The sequence below is a fragment of the Hippocampus guttulatus genome, chromosome 21 (assembly GCF_054856545.1).
Source record: "Hippocampus guttulatus isolate MCC_2025c chromosome 21, RoL_Hgut_1.0, whole genome shotgun sequence".
Lineage (NCBI taxonomy): Eukaryota > Metazoa > Chordata > Actinopteri > Syngnathiformes > Syngnathidae > Hippocampus > Hippocampus guttulatus.
In genome coordinates this window covers 8,112,265-8,129,228 of record NC_141281.1, presented here as the reverse complement: position 1 = coordinate 8,129,228, position 16,964 = coordinate 8,112,265, and the positions used below count along the sequence as shown (strand labels likewise).

The window sequence follows — 16,964 nt, the reverse complement described above, 5'->3', positions numbered from 1 at the left end:
AAAAAAAAACTTTCACTTCATCTTTTGTGTGCTGTTTGTAAATGTCAACATGAAACAGAACACAAGTGATAAAAGGCACAGAGTAAAAATTTACAGAATGGAGTATTGTGTGAGATTCCCCCACCCCCTTTTTTTTAAGAGATTTTAGGGGTCATCAGGTCGATTTTGCAGGAACTTCGCACCTCAGACTTTTTGGATTAAAGGTGACACGTCTTCGACAAGCAACGAGAATGCAGTTTCCGCAATTTTTCTAGAGTAGCATGGACCCGGCTGACAGAATCTCCACAAACAAAAGTTTGTATCTGAGTGTCGTTGAGGTAAAAAAAAAAAAAAAAAAGTCTTCAAAGTTCATTTTGGTCCTGTTCTATTATGAGATCAGAGCATCTCTCCGGGTTGTAGCTCCAACCCACTGCGTGTGTCGTCACACGCGCCGAGCGCACGGTCAAATTAGAGGCGAGAGTCACACGACAACGGCCGGAACGCCACCTCCGTGTTCTCCTCCATGAAGATGTCAAAGCGGCACATCAGCGGCCTGGACGGGAACGGAAAATGCGTGAGTGGTGCCGTCTGTAATTTCCGTTAACGTCGTAATTCAATTGGAGTGACAAACAACTTGAAGCGAGCACGCTTGGCACCGATTTGGAGAAGTGCAGCGAGCGCTTTTAATTGTTTTTAACGTTTTCGGCTGACCTTTGCGGTCGCTCCAGCGGCGTCAGTCGTATTCGCAACAGTCTGATCTTGTAGCGAGGCCCGATCACGTTGCCCGTGTTAATGCGCAGGGAGATCTTGTGCACGTGCGGCAGGTCTTCGTCGAACTGGGCCAGAAGACGCGTGGATGTGAACTGCTCGAAGCGAAGAAGCTTGCTAGTCGGGGAGCAAAAAAATCAGAGAGCAACATGTTACGTCATGATGATAACAGACATTTGAAAACTTTTTAAAAATTTTTTTTCTTTACAATCAATAAATTTAATGAGCTAAATGAATGCAACAAGACTCTTGAGAAAATAAATAGTCGGAGTTTTCAAGGTTTAGAATTGCCCATAGATGCCACAAGATGGCGACAAAATACTACTTTTAAATTGGACATGGTTTTGCCCTGAGTGCAAAATTAGTTCAAATTGGCAAATCTTTCAGTGAATAATTGGCGGAAAGGTTCCAAAAAAAATTTTAGAATAGGAAAATAATAGGATCGGTGTTCCTTGTCCTTATGACACTGACATAGACGATGTCATGAATCTAAAACCAGGACCGATAACGTCAAAGAATGTATGGACGATGTGTTTTGTGAGCAGGCTTAACTCACTGGTCGATGCGGGCCTCGGTGACGTTCCTGCCGCTGTGCAGGCGGATGTAAACGACCCCCCAGCGGAGGTACTGGTTCCACGTCACCATGTCCACTCTGTAATTCAGCTCTGCGATCAACCACAAAAATGCATGCTGAAGGTGGGGCGATTTTCAGAATCACTTCTTAATGGGAGGAATCACAAATTGATGGTTCAGCATTTGCAACTTAAGTATATCACTTTTTGGGGGGCGGCGGGGGGCTCAAAATCAAACATGCGTTCCTTGTGAAATTTGATCTGTTATTCTTCCAATGTTTCGTCTTGGGGGCAGACGGTCTTAATTTCACTCATCTATTCTTGCCCCCCCTCCCCAAAAAAAAAGCATCCAGACTTACTGGTGTAGGGGTGCGAGGCCGTGGTGCTGAAGAACGCCTTGGTCTGTCCCAGTCTCAACAGACTTTCCCGCCACTGGATGACATCATAGCCTACACGTGACAAAAAACACTTTTTGTCACTCAGTGCCTTTCACTACATGTCACGATCATAGACTGAAGATGAAACAAGATACATTGTTGTCAGTAATCATTATCATCAATCTCTTGACTAACTACTGGTGCTGCTTCTTGCATGTTGGAGAAGGCCCCACCGAGCTGCGGGCAGGAAGCGGGCTTGAAGGCCTCGCACTGCAGACAGCGTCCGTCCAGGAAGTCTGCGTAGGACGCGCACGGATACGCCGTCAGGCTGCACGTGCCGTTGAGGGCGCACAGGTACAGGAACATGGACCGCTGGTGGTCGCACACGAAGTAAGACTTTCCTGTTTGGGAGATGTGACACGCTGATTTCTGAAACGCCAAAATGTTTGTGTGCGTGTGTACGTGTGGCTTACCGGCAAAGATGGTTTTGGGGCAGCCAGGTTGGTCGGCGCCCCCGTTGGCGTAGAAATCAATGTGACCGTGAGCCCCCCGCAGGCCAAAAGCTGCAAGACACCCAAATTACCCGTCATCACTTTCAAATTCACGTCACCAAGAGTCTCGCGATAATTTTGTTTTTGTAATTCGCAAGTGACCAATTGTGAATATGCATCAGCTGCAGTTTGAAGTTGTAATATTATCATTCACCACTAGATGGCAGACATGTATTCGTTGCACTTTTGCTGCCAGTTGCTAGCTCATCAAGTGTGTTTGCTGCTCACAGTCCATGTCAGTGTGCAGCACGTCGACAAACATGGCATCCGACGGGTCCAGCCTCTCATCTGGTGTGGCGCTAGTGAAGAGAGGCCCGGCCGGGTCTAAACCTGAAAGAAGGCACTTGAGATGTTTCATACTGGAGTGGACAGATATCGTAGGTGGGTCTTCGCGATATCGAGGTTTCATTTGAACCTCACAGTCATGTTACCTGTTATGCGTCCGATTTTTCCCTTCAGGTTGGCGCCCACAAAGCCGGCGAGGTGCGCCCCAAGGCTGACGCCGATGAGGTGCATGGAGTCCAGTGAGGCTCCTTCCTCCTGAGGAGAAACTCAAGAATGAATGAGGCTTCCTTCTGAGACCGATTTAAGGTTGTGTGCCAGCAACATTCAGACCGTGACAGCAGGCAAGACACGCGTCTCGTTATACTCCTACTCACAATCTCAACCTTATGTATTTTTGTCTCGTCAGACCACAAAATGGAGTTCCAATAGTCCATGTCGTGAGGTCTGCTTGCAGGCTTTTATGTGTATTAGCGAAGTTTTGACTAACCATTTTTATTCTGTCTGGTATGATATTTTACATTGCAGCATGCTGCCGTTAAGATATAATCAAACATCTAACGAGGCGATGTACCTCCTTTTTGTGAGGTTTTTGTTTGTCAGCAAGTCTTACCTGCATGCTCCTGATGAATCCCGTCAGGTTGTGGGCCGCCTCCCTGGTGTAGGCCACGGCAGTGAGGTAGTTGAGGTTGGCGGCACCGCGGTTCCAGTCCACCACGATGACGTTGACGTCCCGCTGCTCGGCCAGCAGACGCACCAGGTGGTCGATCCACACGGGCGGCGCTCCGGTGGGACGGTAGCCGTGGATGACGAAAGCGGTGGGCCGGGAGAGGTTAAAAAGCGGCTCGGACGGGAAGCGCTGGTGGTGCAGCTCGCGCCCGCACGCCGGGTTGGCGCGAGTGTACAGCAGCAGGCGGACGTACAGGCTGGTTCCCAGGAAGCAGTGAGACAGGTTGAGGTCCGTGAAGTTGTCACACGAGTCGCCACCGCCGTTTTCCTCAAAGCCTGAAATGAAAACCTTGTTCTCATGCTGGCTAAAATAATCTGCTATATTCTAAAAGCAATCTGAGTCCGAAGTGTTGCCAACCCCTAGCTTGTCGACAAAGTTCTGATGCTATCGAAAGTGTTTTTGATCCATTGAAAGCGAAGCGTACATTTAATGGGACACTGTGGGAGAAGTGGAGTGCGACAGTGGCCTCAATTGGATCAGGCTGCTAAAAAACAAAAAACTAAAAAAACCCTCCTCATCCACATCTCTTGCTCCCAGTGATGATTACAGTTGTCAATCACAAGGAGAGAGCGGGGCATCGACTGAAAACCACAACGTCAACAAGCCTGTTGTAAGGACATCGTCTGTTTTCAAAGTAAAAAGTAGTATGGATACCTAGAAAAAGGTGCTTGGATGCATTTTAAAAGTTAATTTCCCTTCACTGGTCACTACATAATTTCATTTGCACAAATCAATTCAATGTGATCACTATGACTGCACTAGTGCATACTTTATATTGCTTATGACTCTTTAATTTGTCATTTGTGTATCCTATACTGTTACATCCTAAATGTATATCTAATCATTCACTTTCTATTTTCGACTGTACTTTAAAAAAAAAAAAAGGAACTGCCGTAGAAAAATTCCTCATCCATAAAAGAACCACTGTCAAAGTTCAGCTACATTTAACTTTTAAGTCCTTAAAGGTTTGAGAATAAGAACGGTTTTTTAAAACATTTATTTTAATATATGTTCAAATAAATTTACACGCAATACAACCGTTTGTTTTCTTTGTATTTCCCCTGAAGGGCAGTGTTATGTTGACACTGTGTAATGTCACTGTGGCTTAAAAAGTATTAAATATGTTTAGAGGAATAACACTGCGACCAACTGCATATTTATTTTAATACGACACAGTCATTCTTGAAATTATAAATATTTTTTCCTGTACATTTTTGATATACTACACACATAATGGCTAGGGAATGATTTCAAGCACAGCCCGTGAGACGTCAGTCCTTACTGTACTCGAGTGAGACGTGAGCCGGCATTCTATGCGAACGTTTGGATCGAAGACTAACTAGGAGTAATAAATAATTGTTAATCTTACCTTGGCAGAGCAGCACGAGTCCCAGCAAAGCCAGACGTGTGCAGGCCAGCATGCTTCCCCGCGCGCAGGAGTCTCCCTGGCAATGACGATGACAACGTACGGATGGATGGACGGACTGCGGCGCTTTCGGGAGGCCCCGAGGATTTGATTTCCCAGCGGGTGGTGGGTGGAGCCGAGCTGAGAGTGGCGGTAATAACGACCAATCACACGCTGGGTTTACGACAGCCACTCAAGTCCAGCCAATAGGATCGTCGTACACTCATTATCGAAAAATGACCCAAAAAAAGGACAAACAAAAGTTGCAGTTAAGTTTGAAGTTCAAATCAAAGCCCATCAATTCTATTATTGTGGACAAAGGCTACATTTCAAACTCTAATTTTAAACCCTAAACCTAGTTTGAAATCCTATTATGAATCTTGAATCTTAATTTGCAACCCTAACCCTAATCTCATCATGGAAGCGACGAGAGGGCAGCACAGGTTTCTGGTGGTGCCCTGGTGGTCTGTGTTTCTGATGAAGGGTTGTAAAGTCGCAAAGCGGTTCTCGATCTATTCTGAGCTTCCAACGGCAACCACAAGCAGCACAGCCAACATGTTATTTCGCCGAATGCAAATTCTTCACAGGCACACGAACGTTACACGAACGCTCGTGTCACTTACATGCTGCTGCTGCTTTTTTTTCAATATTGCTTTTTAATAGAGATTTTTAATCATTAGTTGATTCTGCTTCTGGAAAGTCGTTGAGCATTCTTTCATTATTTTTGATATCCATATTGGCGTGTACTCGTACCCTCTTTATCCTCACTGATAGGACAATTGAGTGCATTAGTTGTTCTGGTAACCTTTATCCCACGACTATGACATTTCCCCCCCAAGACCGTCGTGTGTGAAACAGCTGAGAAACTCGATGCCATTTTGTTTTGTGGCAAGGGGGAACGCTAAATGTAGTGTTTTACGAGATAAATGAGAAAACTAGTGTCTTCCCTCATGCAAAATTATGGACAACATTGCCACCTGGAGGCCATAACCCGCAACTGCAGTCATTTGCGGGGGGGGGGGGGGTGAAATCCTGAACGGCTGTCAACAACATGTTACTATTATAGTAATCCAGGCTATTACTACCTGACACATGCTTTCTAGTTTAGTCGGACTTTATACTGTTTTCTGTGGTAGGCCAAAAGTTGCAGTCGCAGTGGGGGAAAGAAACTCGACCAAAATGACGATTAAGACCGCCGTTGAAGCAGTGCGTTGAATTGTCTTGCTCGGGAGGATAAAGTGTACTAGATCTCAAGGATATGGAATAAATGCTCAACGGGCTTGACAGATCTGCTGGTCACATGACTGACATCACCTGAAAGGTCTCTGACAGGTCACCGTGTTCCACTTCATGAGCTTTTCCCCCCAGAAGCCACGCCCCCACTTAAATCACATGACTTGGATGAGATGGCAGGGCAGCATGGAAGAGATTACAAAAAAAAAACGGCAACCGTCTGAGCTGGTTTTGGATGGAAACGCGACGTTTGTCAACATGGGAATGACACACTGCCCTTCTAAACTCATGACGTCAGCAACGGTATGTCAGCGTTTGCCCTCGAAACTGACAGAAATAGTTCGAATGTTTGTTGTTGTTTTTGGTTTTTTTAATATCTGAAAATAGAGAGGACAACATTTTAATGCACGTATTGGAACAAGTGTGACGAGACGAACTCACAGCACAATATTTACACTTGTATACATTATGTACAAGAAGGTCAATTTAGTCCATATTTTTGAAAGATGATCAAAATAGGCAGCACGTCTGCCTCATAGTCGAGATTCTTGCAGTTTGCATGTTGTTGCTCTGCTTGCATGGGTCTCCCACATCCCCCAAACTTGCATCTAATGTAAATTGAAGGTCACATGTCCATCGGAGTATGAATGGTTGCTTGTTGTACTCTGTCATTGACGTGCGACCAGTCCAGGATGAACCCTAGCTCTTGCCCAATCTCCGCCAAACTCTTTTGTCTATCTGTGCACTGCGATAGATAGCCGACGAGTCCAGGGTGTACCCTGCCTGACATTATCTTTCCCTTGACCCTATTGACCCTATTTACACAACAGAAAATGGATGGATGGTTTATGGGATTTGTTTATGCAGCACGGTGACTAGTGGGTAGCACATCTGCTTCACAGTCGAGCGTTTCTGGGTTCGAATCACAGCGCCCTTTTAGGCGTTTGCAGATTGTCACTGAATGGCTCTGAGCAAACCTCCACCAGGTCTTTTTATCTTTAATGCTTGCAATCTTATACTTGGAGTAACTACCAGCATGATCCGGGTCACGGCACCAATTGAAAAATTCTGCGCAAGCCTTCACCTGTTCCTTTTAATCTGTCATACTTGCGATATCATACTAACATGAACTACCGGAAGACTATATCCTCAGTTCAACTTTTAAATGGAGGCCAGAAAAATCAAGTACACGGCCACTGAGCCCTTTTTCCTCCCAGATGTGGAAGAAGGTCTAATCTGTCCAAAATGGTCATCAGGGTGCAGATAGAAAAGAGGATGCCAAGTCGGGAGAAATGTCACAGCGACACAACGGCCTAGCTCAAGTCTGTCTACTTATATGCCAAAGAGGCCTCATCTAACATCGCCGTGCACAACCGCCTTTGTGGGCTGGCTCGGCTCCAGCTCAACTGTGACGCTCGTCAGGACATACCGGCAATCCTCCAGAAAAGCGATGGATGATAACGTTCATAACGAAAGAGCCGGTGTGGTTTCGGTGTCCGTCCCAACCGATGGCCGCTTGGGAACCGCTTGGAATTTGGCGATCCCGCCTCTGCCGGGTCCTCGGGTGCACGAGCGCAACAACTTCATCAGGTCCTGCCTGAAGCGCACCCCGACAAAGACGTACAAGAAGGGGTTGAGGCAGGCGTGCATGTAAGCCAGGCTCTTGGCCACCTGTCCGGCCACGTCGAAGCGCTTGACCACGCCGCAGTTTGTGATGGTGGCGTTGGCGGCCTGCGAGGCCTCCACCATCAGGAGCCCGTTGTACGGAAGCTGCGAGGCCAAGAACACAAAAACCACGATGAAGATGACGCGCAGGGCCTTGTGCTTCTCGAAGCTCCTGGCCTGGAGAAGGGTGCGGATGATGACCGAGTAGCAAAAGATCATGATGAGGACGGGAAGGACGAAGCCCACGCAGATCTGCAGGGCGAGCACCAGGATCTTGGTGCGATTGTTCGCGTTGTTCCAGTAGACCAGCACGCAGAAGGACGACCCGTTGGGGTCCGTCTTCACGCGGGCGAAAAGAAACTCTGGCAGGGCGAAGAGAGCGGAGACGAGCCACACCGCCAGGCAGGCCAGTTTACTGTAAAACAGACGCTTCTCCTTCCAGTTCTGGGCCTTGGTGACCTGCACGATGGCGATGTAGCGATCCACGCTGATGCACGTCAGGAGGAAGGTGCCGCTGAAGAAGTTGATCTTGTACACTGCAGACACCGCCTTGCAGAGACCCCCGCCGAACTCCCAACCTTTAATGGCATCGGCGGCCCAAAAGGGCAGCGTGCACAGGAAGAGGAGGTCGGCCACGGCCAGGTTGAGCAGGTAGACGTCCGTCATGGTCTTCAGGCGGTTGCGCACGGTGGTGTAGATCCAGACCACCATCAGGTTGCCCACGGCGCCCAGCACAAAGATGATCCAGAAGAGGGGGGGCTCGTACCGGCCTCGGAACTGCCTGACCCAGCTCCTGTCGCACATGCCGGTGATCTGGGTGGGGCCCAGATCGTAGTCGCCCGAGTAATCGAAAGGGTCCTGCTAAAACATCAAAGAAATTGCGGGCGTTCGAGTTGTTTCTTGACAATTTTACCTCTCGGACAGCGTCAGAGATATAACCCTTTGTCTTTTCTTTTTTTTTCTTCCCCTTTTAGTAAACCATCTGTTGCCAGACTTGGAGCACACACACACACAGAAGCTCCTGGTGGAGGCGCGGAGACGTGACATCAAAATCGCTCTCACACGCACTCAAGTTAACCAGAGCGAGGAGACGGAGTGCGCCTCGTGCAGCTGCTCGCATCTCGCCTGGAGAAACCACATCGCTGCATGACTTCCTGCTACCATCCACAGTGTTTGTGTGTGTGTGTGTGTGTGTGTGTGTGTGTAAGGGTGGTGGTGGTGGTGGTGGTGGGGGGGGGGGTCCTCTGGTTTGGGGCCCGCCAGGTTAGATGAGGGACAGAGATAGAGAATGTAGTGAAACAGAACAATAAACTGTTTCCATTTTTTTGTTTTTTTACATTTAAGCAAGCACAACGCTGTTAGGAAGCACTAATTACAGTATTCTTTAAAACTCTACAAGAATCTTAGAAATTGAAATACAAAGTATTTATTCATATCCATTACCGACTAGTTCAATCGATATTTCATTCAAAAATTTTTTTCTCCTTCAAATCGGTGTTAAAACCATGTGTTTGTATTTTTTTTTTGTACAGATATGAATACAAATTGTTCATTACGTGGATTACATGTGCTCAATCAAACAGAGAAGTTTCAGCATGAAAAAAAAAACATATTTGGCCCAATCCAAGAACTTGTTTTTTTTTTTGCCAATTTAACGGACAACTTTACATTTAAAGTGAATAGAAGAAAGCTCGCAAGGGAAATCCAACCGGATATGTTTATTTCTATTTCTTGTTTAATATTCTAATCAAGTAAGTGCAGCGTAATTCACAAGCCACGATGGCACTGCTCCAACGACAAATACTCACAGTGACAAAGTCATCAGTTGCTGTCGTCACGTATGGCGAAGGAAAAAAATCACCCATGTTATCTGCAAGAATTAAAAGAGTTACATGATCACCTTAATTCGTTATTTAAACGAGAGGTAGGATACTAGTCATAATAATAATAATGTTGCAGTAAGTGTTTTACCTTCTTGGTTGGGTGCGGATGCACAAGCTCTTCTCTTTTTTTGTGTGTGTGAGCGCGACTCATCCTCTGCTGGCTTTTATGACTTCTCCACGGCCGCAAGATCACGTGCTGATCATTCCACCTCTGTCTCAATCGACATCGAGCGCGTGCGCACACCCACACACACACGCGAACCCCGAACTTGGGACAACCTCACGCTGCGGACCACCTCCCCGTCCAAGGATGATCCACGGACCGTGTCATCCATCGTTGAACGCGCATGCCCAAATAGCCAGTAAGGCATGCCGATCAGACCGGAACCAAAACAATTTCTTTCCACAGATGATAAAATTTCAGGTCACATTTAAAAAAAAAAAAAAAAAAGCTTTGTGTGCACAGGTGGAGCACTCAGCATGACTGATGCGTGAAACCCAAAACCTTCAGGTGTGATTAAAGAGCAGAGGCGCCCCCCCAATGCTAAGACGGTTTTTGCCTTCGCCGGATGATGGATGAGATAAGGGCGCCGCGCACCTCTTTCCACCTGCGCTTTTTGCATTTCTGTGTCATCGGATCCGATTAAACGGATCATTTTGGGGGAGAATCCGATTTCACGTCGGGAATTAGATGGCACCGGTGAGGCATGAAGCGCACATAACATTCTTTTAGTACAAATGAATAGTTCAGCCTTTACTTCGTCAATTCCGTTTAATTGATGACAAGTTATGAATCCAGGTAAAGATTTATCTTTTATGGGTCGCTCGCAAAGTTCACTGGCACTGTCTCAAAACTAAATGGAAAAAAAAAATTGACCTCAACGTCGGTTTCACGGGTCATCGGGAAGTTGGGTACAAAGAAAGTCTTAACGGGAAGTCCATCATTTTGGTCTGAAGGATTCCATTTCGATTAACTCCTACTGATAAAATTCGCATAAATTGAAATTCTTATTTCTGACACAGACGGGTGTTTTTTTTTAACCTATGCAGTGTCAACTGGGTAAAGCACGGCATTAAGGTTTGATGATAATTTCAAATAAATCATTTTTTTTTGGGGGGGGGGGGGGCTTCAACGTGGTGAAAAGTGAAAACCCCTACCGCCCGTCCCGACCCGAAAATTTATTGAGAAGTGTAAAAATTAGCCAGACGCGAGTTTTTCACCGATTGACACGAAAGTGGCACCTGGAAAAAAAGGCTCAACACACGTCTTGAAAGTGAACAGGAAGTCAAACAATTTGGTCTGGAGCAGCAGCAGCGGTTTTCTATCGTCAATTCCAGCACTCGTGCTTTGATAACTTTCAAATCGGGATTTTTTCCCCCCAACTGGGTCCTGCACAGAATCAGGTAAGCTACCCACACGGGCGATTCCAATTGCTAATCTTTTTTTTTTTTGCTCGCACCATCGAATGCGGTTGGAGTTGGATTCAGTCGAATGATTCTGCTTTAGAGGATTTTATGCGAAAAAGAGAGCCGACGTAATTGCTTTAAAAAATAATTTGCGGTTAGCCCTGAGAACTATTTCTGATACCTGAATGAGAAGATTAACGTGTACGTGTGCTGTATGTCACTTAAAGCTACAAACTAGAAACACGGAATTTAAACGGTGGTAAAAACCAAGCAGAATTGTAAGCTTGTTATATTATCCATCCATCCATTCATTTTCCGAACCGCTTGATCCTCACTAGGGTCGCGGGGGGTGCTGGAGCCTATCCCAGCCGTCTCCGGGCAGTAGGCGGGGGACACCCTGAATCAGTTGCCAGCCAATCGCAGGGCACACAGAGACAAACAACCATCCACGCCCACACTCACACCTAGGGACAATTTAGAGCGTCCAATCAGCCTGACACGCATGTTTTTGGAATGTGGGAGGAAACCGGAGCACCCGGAGAAAACCCACGCAGGCCCGGGGAGAACATGCAAACTCCACACAGGGAGGCCGGAGCTGGAATCGAACCCGGTACCTCTGCACTGTGAAGCCGACGTGCTAACCACTGGACTACCGGGCCGCCTTGTTATATTATTCATGATCATTTTATGTTTGAGCATCATATTATTTCATGTTAAGCATACCTAAATTATATTCTGTTGTTTAATAATTGCTGAGACATTTTTTTATGTCGATAGGTTAAAGCTACAACTAGAAACACGAATTTAAACGGTGGTAAAAACCAAGCAGAATTGTAAGCTTATGTTATATTTTTAATGATCATTTTATGTTTGAGCATCATATTATTTCATGTTAAGCATACCTAAATTATATTCTGTTGTTTAATAATTGCTGAGACATTTTTTTATGTCGATAGGTTAAAGCTACAACGAGAAACACGAATTTAAACGGTGGCAAAAACCAAGCAGAATTAAGTCAGACTTTTTCTTACATCTCATGTACTGCACTTTACATTGTTTTATAGGATGACACTGTTCAAAACCATTCATGTGACATGGCAAAAAAAAAAAAGTGGGGCTTGCCAGTAAAGGGAAATACATCAAATGACCTAAGTCACATTACTAACCGCAGCAGCACAACACACGCTCCACAAGGAGACTGTCCCCAAACAAAGCTAACGAAACACGCGCTGGGAAGACACCAGTCACGCCAGCTTGATTGACAAGCCGGCTTGTTTCGCAAGAGGCACTCGTCTCACTTTGTGCGGCTCTTTTTTTTTTTTTGTGCACGCGTGTCAGTTGGCATCCCAATGAGGCCCAGGGAAACAGCTGCACCACAGGAACGACCCCCAGGGGGGGGGGGGGGGGGGGTTCCTGAAATAACACTGCCAAAATCACCACGAGCGGAAAAAGTGCTTGGTGGTGTTTTGTACATTGCAGCGTTTTTGTTTTTTTTTCAGGTATCCTAACTCTTTGTTTACCACATGAAGCAATGCGAGTGATGCAGGTGGAAGGCGGGTCCGATTGCAGCAAGTTTCACTGCAAAGAGCGGTTGGGGCTTGGAAGCAGGTGACCCCCCACAGACAAGTATCAAAAGTACACTTTACGTTTAGTTTGTACTTTGTGGTGGTAATTTGGAGTGGTGTACAACCACACTCTACCTCACAGCGAGAGACAATAGTCACCTTACTTAACTCATTCAATGCCACGGACGTTTTTTTTTCTTCGTGTTTTAAAAAAAAAATCCCAGGTATGTGTTGAGTTTTTTTTTTTTTAATTCACGTGACACCTTTTGTGAGAATAAGTGGATTTGAAAATGGCTGGATGGATGTAGGGGAAAAAAATCAGATACAGTAGTCACAAAAAAAATCAAAAAAATTGGCTTTCGGGGCCAATTTTTTTTTTTAATTCTCAGAGTGCAATTCAGTGTCAACCTTTTAGCGGGAGAGGCATGTTCGTAGTTTCATTGAACCCCTAAGAAACGAGTACTTGACCCAGCTCAAGAAGCTTGTGATCATCCCATCCGAAAGGAGAAGCCGACAACAGAGAGGGGAAAAAAAAAAAAACGTCCGATTGGGCATGAATAAACAAGTTCTGACCAAGAAAAGAAAAAAAAAAGCGCTGCTTTATTCTGCTTGCGTCAGGATGGAAGGCTTGGTCATCCTAAAACGCATCGCGCGTTCTTGCTTCCGTCTTTCGCGCCGAACTTCCCTTCCAGCCGATGACGATGGGGACTCATTCGTTCGGCTCGTATCTGAAAGAGACGGCCGCCGTGAAAAAAAAAACCTGCCATGAGTCACACACAAGTCATTGCAGAAATGCATTTTCTTATTAACTCATTCACTCCCAAAGACGTTTTTAAACGTCTTTTCAGACTTGGTCCAGAATTGGCTGGTACTGAATGAGTAAAAGATCCATTTTGGAGGGGAGGGGGGGGGGGGGGATTATTTGAAGCACAGCTTTTGGTCCCCGATGCAGAATTTCGAGGTGATTCATGCCAACGTACTTCTGCAGTCGTTTTCTAATTTCCTTGATCTGCTCGTTTTTCTTTGCCAGGATCTCCTTCATGTTGCGATACGCCGCCGTTTGCTGGAACTTCTTGTCCAACTCCTGCACACCAACACACCCACACTCAACGAAAAGTGTCCCCCCCCCCGACACACACGGACGACGGCGGACCTTCTCGGCCATGGCCAGCTGCTCCTGCACTCGCAGGAGTTCGTGCTTGGCCGAGACCAAGTTCTCCTGGAGGTCCTTCTGGGAGGCGGCGCTGACAGTCAGCGAGCGCTCGTAGTCCTCCTTGAGGGCCGCCACCGTGTCCTCCAGACAGCTGATTTCCTTGGAGTGAGCCGTCAGCTAACAGGTGGGGAAGAGGCGGTGGGGGGGACGTTTAGGGCGGTAATCTTCTTTCAAAGCGGTCAACTCCAAAATGAGCTGTACCTGCTTGTCACCTTGAACCTTCCGGAGATCTTGAAGGGCTTTCTGGACTTTGGTCTTCTCGTCCAGTACGTTCATTGCCTGGCAGAATGAGAAGAAGGCTGAGTGAATAGTCGCTAGGAAGTGGCGTGCGTCCAAAGTAGGCTGACCGACCTGCGATTCTAAAGTGCGCAGTTTGGCTTTCAGGTTGTCATTCTCCTCCTGTAGCTTTGCGATCTCCTGAAATGGATCAATCGGTACGAATGACGCAGGATTAGAATTCGCTTCTTCTCCACGGAGTGGAGCTCCGTACCTTGTTGAGGAGTTCAGAAACTCCGGCTTCATTGAGCGGCGCCAGTTTAGGTTTGCCGGCGTCCTGGTTCATCTGGCGCAAAAAGAAAAGAAGAGACGTCGCGCTTCTTGATGGTTTTCAAAGTGACGAGCGCTAACGTTTGCTCACGCGTGCTTCAACTTTTCTGGGCTTTAGTCTTGACGCTCACCTTATCAGAGACTTTAAAATCAGTCTTCTCAAATTCTGCTACTTGCTCGAGGAGCTCCCTGTAGGGGTACAGAACACGAGAGTGAGCAGAATTTACCACGCCGAGGCAATAAGAATTGAAAAGAGTATCACGCGAACGAAATATTAACGTTTTAATTCAACTCCGTCCGGTGTTACATTAAAATCGGACAAATGTCTCGACGATCGCTTGACACGTTCTTTCCGTTGACACTCGGCCGTCGTGTTATTTTTGAAGACGGCGATCGCTCCACAGCGATGATCTTTTGTTGTTGACAGCAGCGGGAGCCCTGACACTCGAGATATCGCGGCCGTCGAAGGAGCGCGCAGATTGTGGTTTGAAAGAGCGGCTGGATCGCACGTAGATCGCTGCACGTGACGGGGCGTACGTGTTGCTTTAGAAACTATCTTGTCACGTAGGGCTGCAAGAAAAAAACAAGATTCAAATCCACCCGTTGTGAGCGCACATTTGGGGCAAAGGTGACTGAGGTGAAATATTACACCAAGTTCACCAAAACACTGTCGTATATAAAAGCAAAGTATAGAAGGAGACATCTGAGCAAGGAAGGTGGCCTCTTTGACGAAGTGCGCGAGTTAATACCCCGTCAAGTAAGTTTACATTGTACAAAGATAACTGAAGACAGATTTTGTATTTTTATTTCAACTACAGAAACACGATATTATCACATTATTTTTGCAATGACAACGACGGCTGTTACCTGTCGTCCGATTAACACTCCAGCACCCAAACTTGGACCGGTCGTTCCTCACCTGTTCTCCAGCTCGGAGATATCTGTCTGCAGGCGCAGGTAGTACTTTTCGGCCTGGAAGAAGAGCTGGCGCAGCAGCAGGACGTTGGTGTGCGCCGTGTTGATGAGTTCCATCTCCACCTCGCCGCGCACCACCGCGTGCAGCCCGTCTAGCATATCGCGCACCTCGTCGGCTGTGAACGTCTCCTCCACCAGCCTTTGGACGCAAGCACACACACACACACACACACACACACTGTAGTCCATCTGAACCCCGACAGGACAGCAGAAAATGGCTAGTACGCAGGCTCCCTCTATTGGTACATGAAAGAATTACTGCATAAACACAACTCGGTTGTATTTTACTTTTTTTTATTTTTATTTTTTAGTTTAATACATGCACTCAATCTTTAAACATTTCTTTTGGTCCAATTCTCATTTCACTGATAGGTGTGCTCCATCTGACACGCCCACCTGCTGTCTTTGAGTTCTTCAAAGCAGGAATCCACAGTTTTGAGCCGCAACAAGCGTTTGGATCGAGCGAAGCGCATGTAGTTGATCACCTCATTCTGATGATGCTCGTTACCCCCGAATTCAGCCTAGGGATGGAGGGACGGACGGAAAACAGGAGTATCTCAGAACTGTGAGGCAGATGTGTCCACCACTGGTTCGGCGTGCCGCAAATGCTCATTTTGTTATATTGGTGAACATTTTCAACGTTGATCTATTCATGATTGTGTTGACGTGCATAATTTGACAAAATGCAACTTGTTTTTCCACAGTATCTGAAACGGGGGGGGAAAAAAAGTCTAAATTATTTCTGTGGAAGTCGACGCACCACACTGCTGGGCGGGGCAACCGTTTCAAGGCTCGGATAAATTAAAACAAATCCCAGGAGGGGGAAAACTCGGCGCTAACACGGCTAACAGAATCAAGCGACGACAAGCCCAGACAGCCAAATTGAAAGCAGCAACAGGCCCTCGACAAGACCAACAGCAGGCGCTTGAGGCAAGAATTTACGAAATGGCTGCTCGCGCTTATTCCGAACAACAAATGATGAAAAGAGTCACTTACCATGTTGGCTGCGGACTTCACGTTATCGTCGCTTATACTTCTGCTGGGGGCTAAAATGTAAGGAAATTGATAATGTGCGGCTAATAGAAACTAGATTTGGGAAAAATAAACAACACTCCACTTGCGTTACTACGCCCTGGTTAAGCTCACGGCAATATCGTTTAAGCAAATACTCTGACTCGGCACGGACTAAATAAGTGATTTCGCGATGGTTGTGGAAAGATAATGAGTCCGATTGGTCAAGCTAGCAGTGAAGCTAACTAAGCGTTTGCAAGAGAACACGTCGGTAACCAAGCGTCATTGCCTTGGTTACGATCGGTGCGTTCAGGGTAGCTCCGTAAACCATAGTATCCTACAGCAATGACGCCAATGTCGTAATTTTTACCAATACATACAGTATATTCAATTATGTGCATTTTTACATTTTATCAAATGGAAACATATGATTCCGCATTATCAGTCTCTATATTTAAATATTTCACATCCATAAGCGTAATTTCAAGAACAGCGAAGCCACCGAATCTTTCAAATGCATCACAAAAAGGGAAGTTGTAATTTTTTTTATCCTTTCGGGGGTTTTCAAACCGTAATTATCACGGGAATTAATGAAGTTTGTCGCAAGCTTCTTTCTTTCTTTCTGTTCACATTAATATTTTTGTTAATAACCCGTTTTTGCTTCAATAAACTGGAATTACTGTTCTTTTTGTATTGTAACATTTAAATAAAGTAAAAAAGGTCAGTGTCATAATTCGTGACAGTGTTAGAGTTCCACTTATTTTTTTAGAATTACATTTATTATGTCGTCTACTCTTGTAAA

General features: G+C 46.1%; 3 protein-coding genes and 1 long non-coding RNA gene across 5 annotated transcripts; 1 reads left to right on the top strand and 3 right to left on the bottom strand.

Moving 5' to 3' along the window:
• Nucleotides 1-16: 16 nt before the first annotated feature.
• lipib (lipase, member Ib) lies at nucleotides 17-4,752 on the bottom strand. The gene is made up of 10 exons (XM_086101372.1): nucleotides 4,629-4,752; nucleotides 3,143-3,534; nucleotides 2,679-2,787; nucleotides 2,476-2,577; nucleotides 2,170-2,259; nucleotides 1,930-2,097; nucleotides 1,679-1,768; nucleotides 1,304-1,412; nucleotides 691-864; nucleotides 17-532 (listed from the first exon to the last, which is right to left on the bottom strand). Exons 1-10 carry the CDS (start codon nucleotides 4,678-4,680, stop codon nucleotides 448-450), a joined length of 1,371 nt encoding a protein of 456 aa, XP_085957498.1. The 5' UTR covers nucleotides 4,681-4,752; the 3' UTR covers nucleotides 17-447.
• On the top strand, nucleotides 1,918-8,760 carry LOC147186973 (uncharacterized). Its single transcript, XR_015098939.1, has 7 exons — nucleotides 1,918-2,050; nucleotides 2,478-2,628; nucleotides 2,707-2,838; nucleotides 2,939-3,487; nucleotides 4,637-4,817; nucleotides 6,033-6,200; nucleotides 8,537-8,760. It is a non-coding gene; the product is annotated as an uncharacterized LOC147186973 (long non-coding RNA).
• Nucleotides 6,282-9,589, bottom strand: ccr9b (chemokine (C-C motif) receptor 9b). Of its 2 annotated transcripts, none has more exons than XM_086101373.1 (3): nucleotides 9,534-9,589; nucleotides 9,371-9,432; nucleotides 6,282-8,423 (listed from the first exon to the last, which is right to left on the bottom strand). In XM_086101373.1, exons 2-3 carry the CDS (start codon nucleotides 9,425-9,427, stop codon nucleotides 7,362-7,364), a joined length of 1,119 nt encoding a protein of 372 aa, XP_085957499.1. In that variant the 5' UTR covers nucleotides 9,428-9,432; nucleotides 9,534-9,589; the 3' UTR covers nucleotides 6,282-7,361. The 2 variants fall into 2 exon arrangements, with proteins under 2 accessions (XP_085957499.1, XP_085957500.1); XM_086101374.1 differs by having other exon boundaries at nucleotides 6,282-8,420; nucleotides 9,534-9,566.
• Nucleotides 9,590-12,755: 3,166 nt separating this feature from the next.
• On the bottom strand, nucleotides 12,756-16,488 carry lztfl1 (leucine zipper transcription factor-like 1). The gene is made up of 10 exons (XM_086101375.1): nucleotides 16,148-16,488; nucleotides 15,548-15,672; nucleotides 15,096-15,290; nucleotides 14,308-14,365; nucleotides 14,121-14,192; nucleotides 13,982-14,047; nucleotides 13,832-13,909; nucleotides 13,571-13,747; nucleotides 13,398-13,501; nucleotides 12,756-13,145 (listed from the first exon to the last, which is right to left on the bottom strand). The coding sequence occupies exons 1-10, from the start codon at nucleotides 16,148-16,150 to the stop codon at nucleotides 13,127-13,129; spliced, it is 897 nt and encodes a 298-aa protein (XP_085957501.1). The 5' UTR covers nucleotides 16,151-16,488; the 3' UTR covers nucleotides 12,756-13,126.
• Nucleotides 16,489-16,964: the final 476 nt, after the last annotated feature.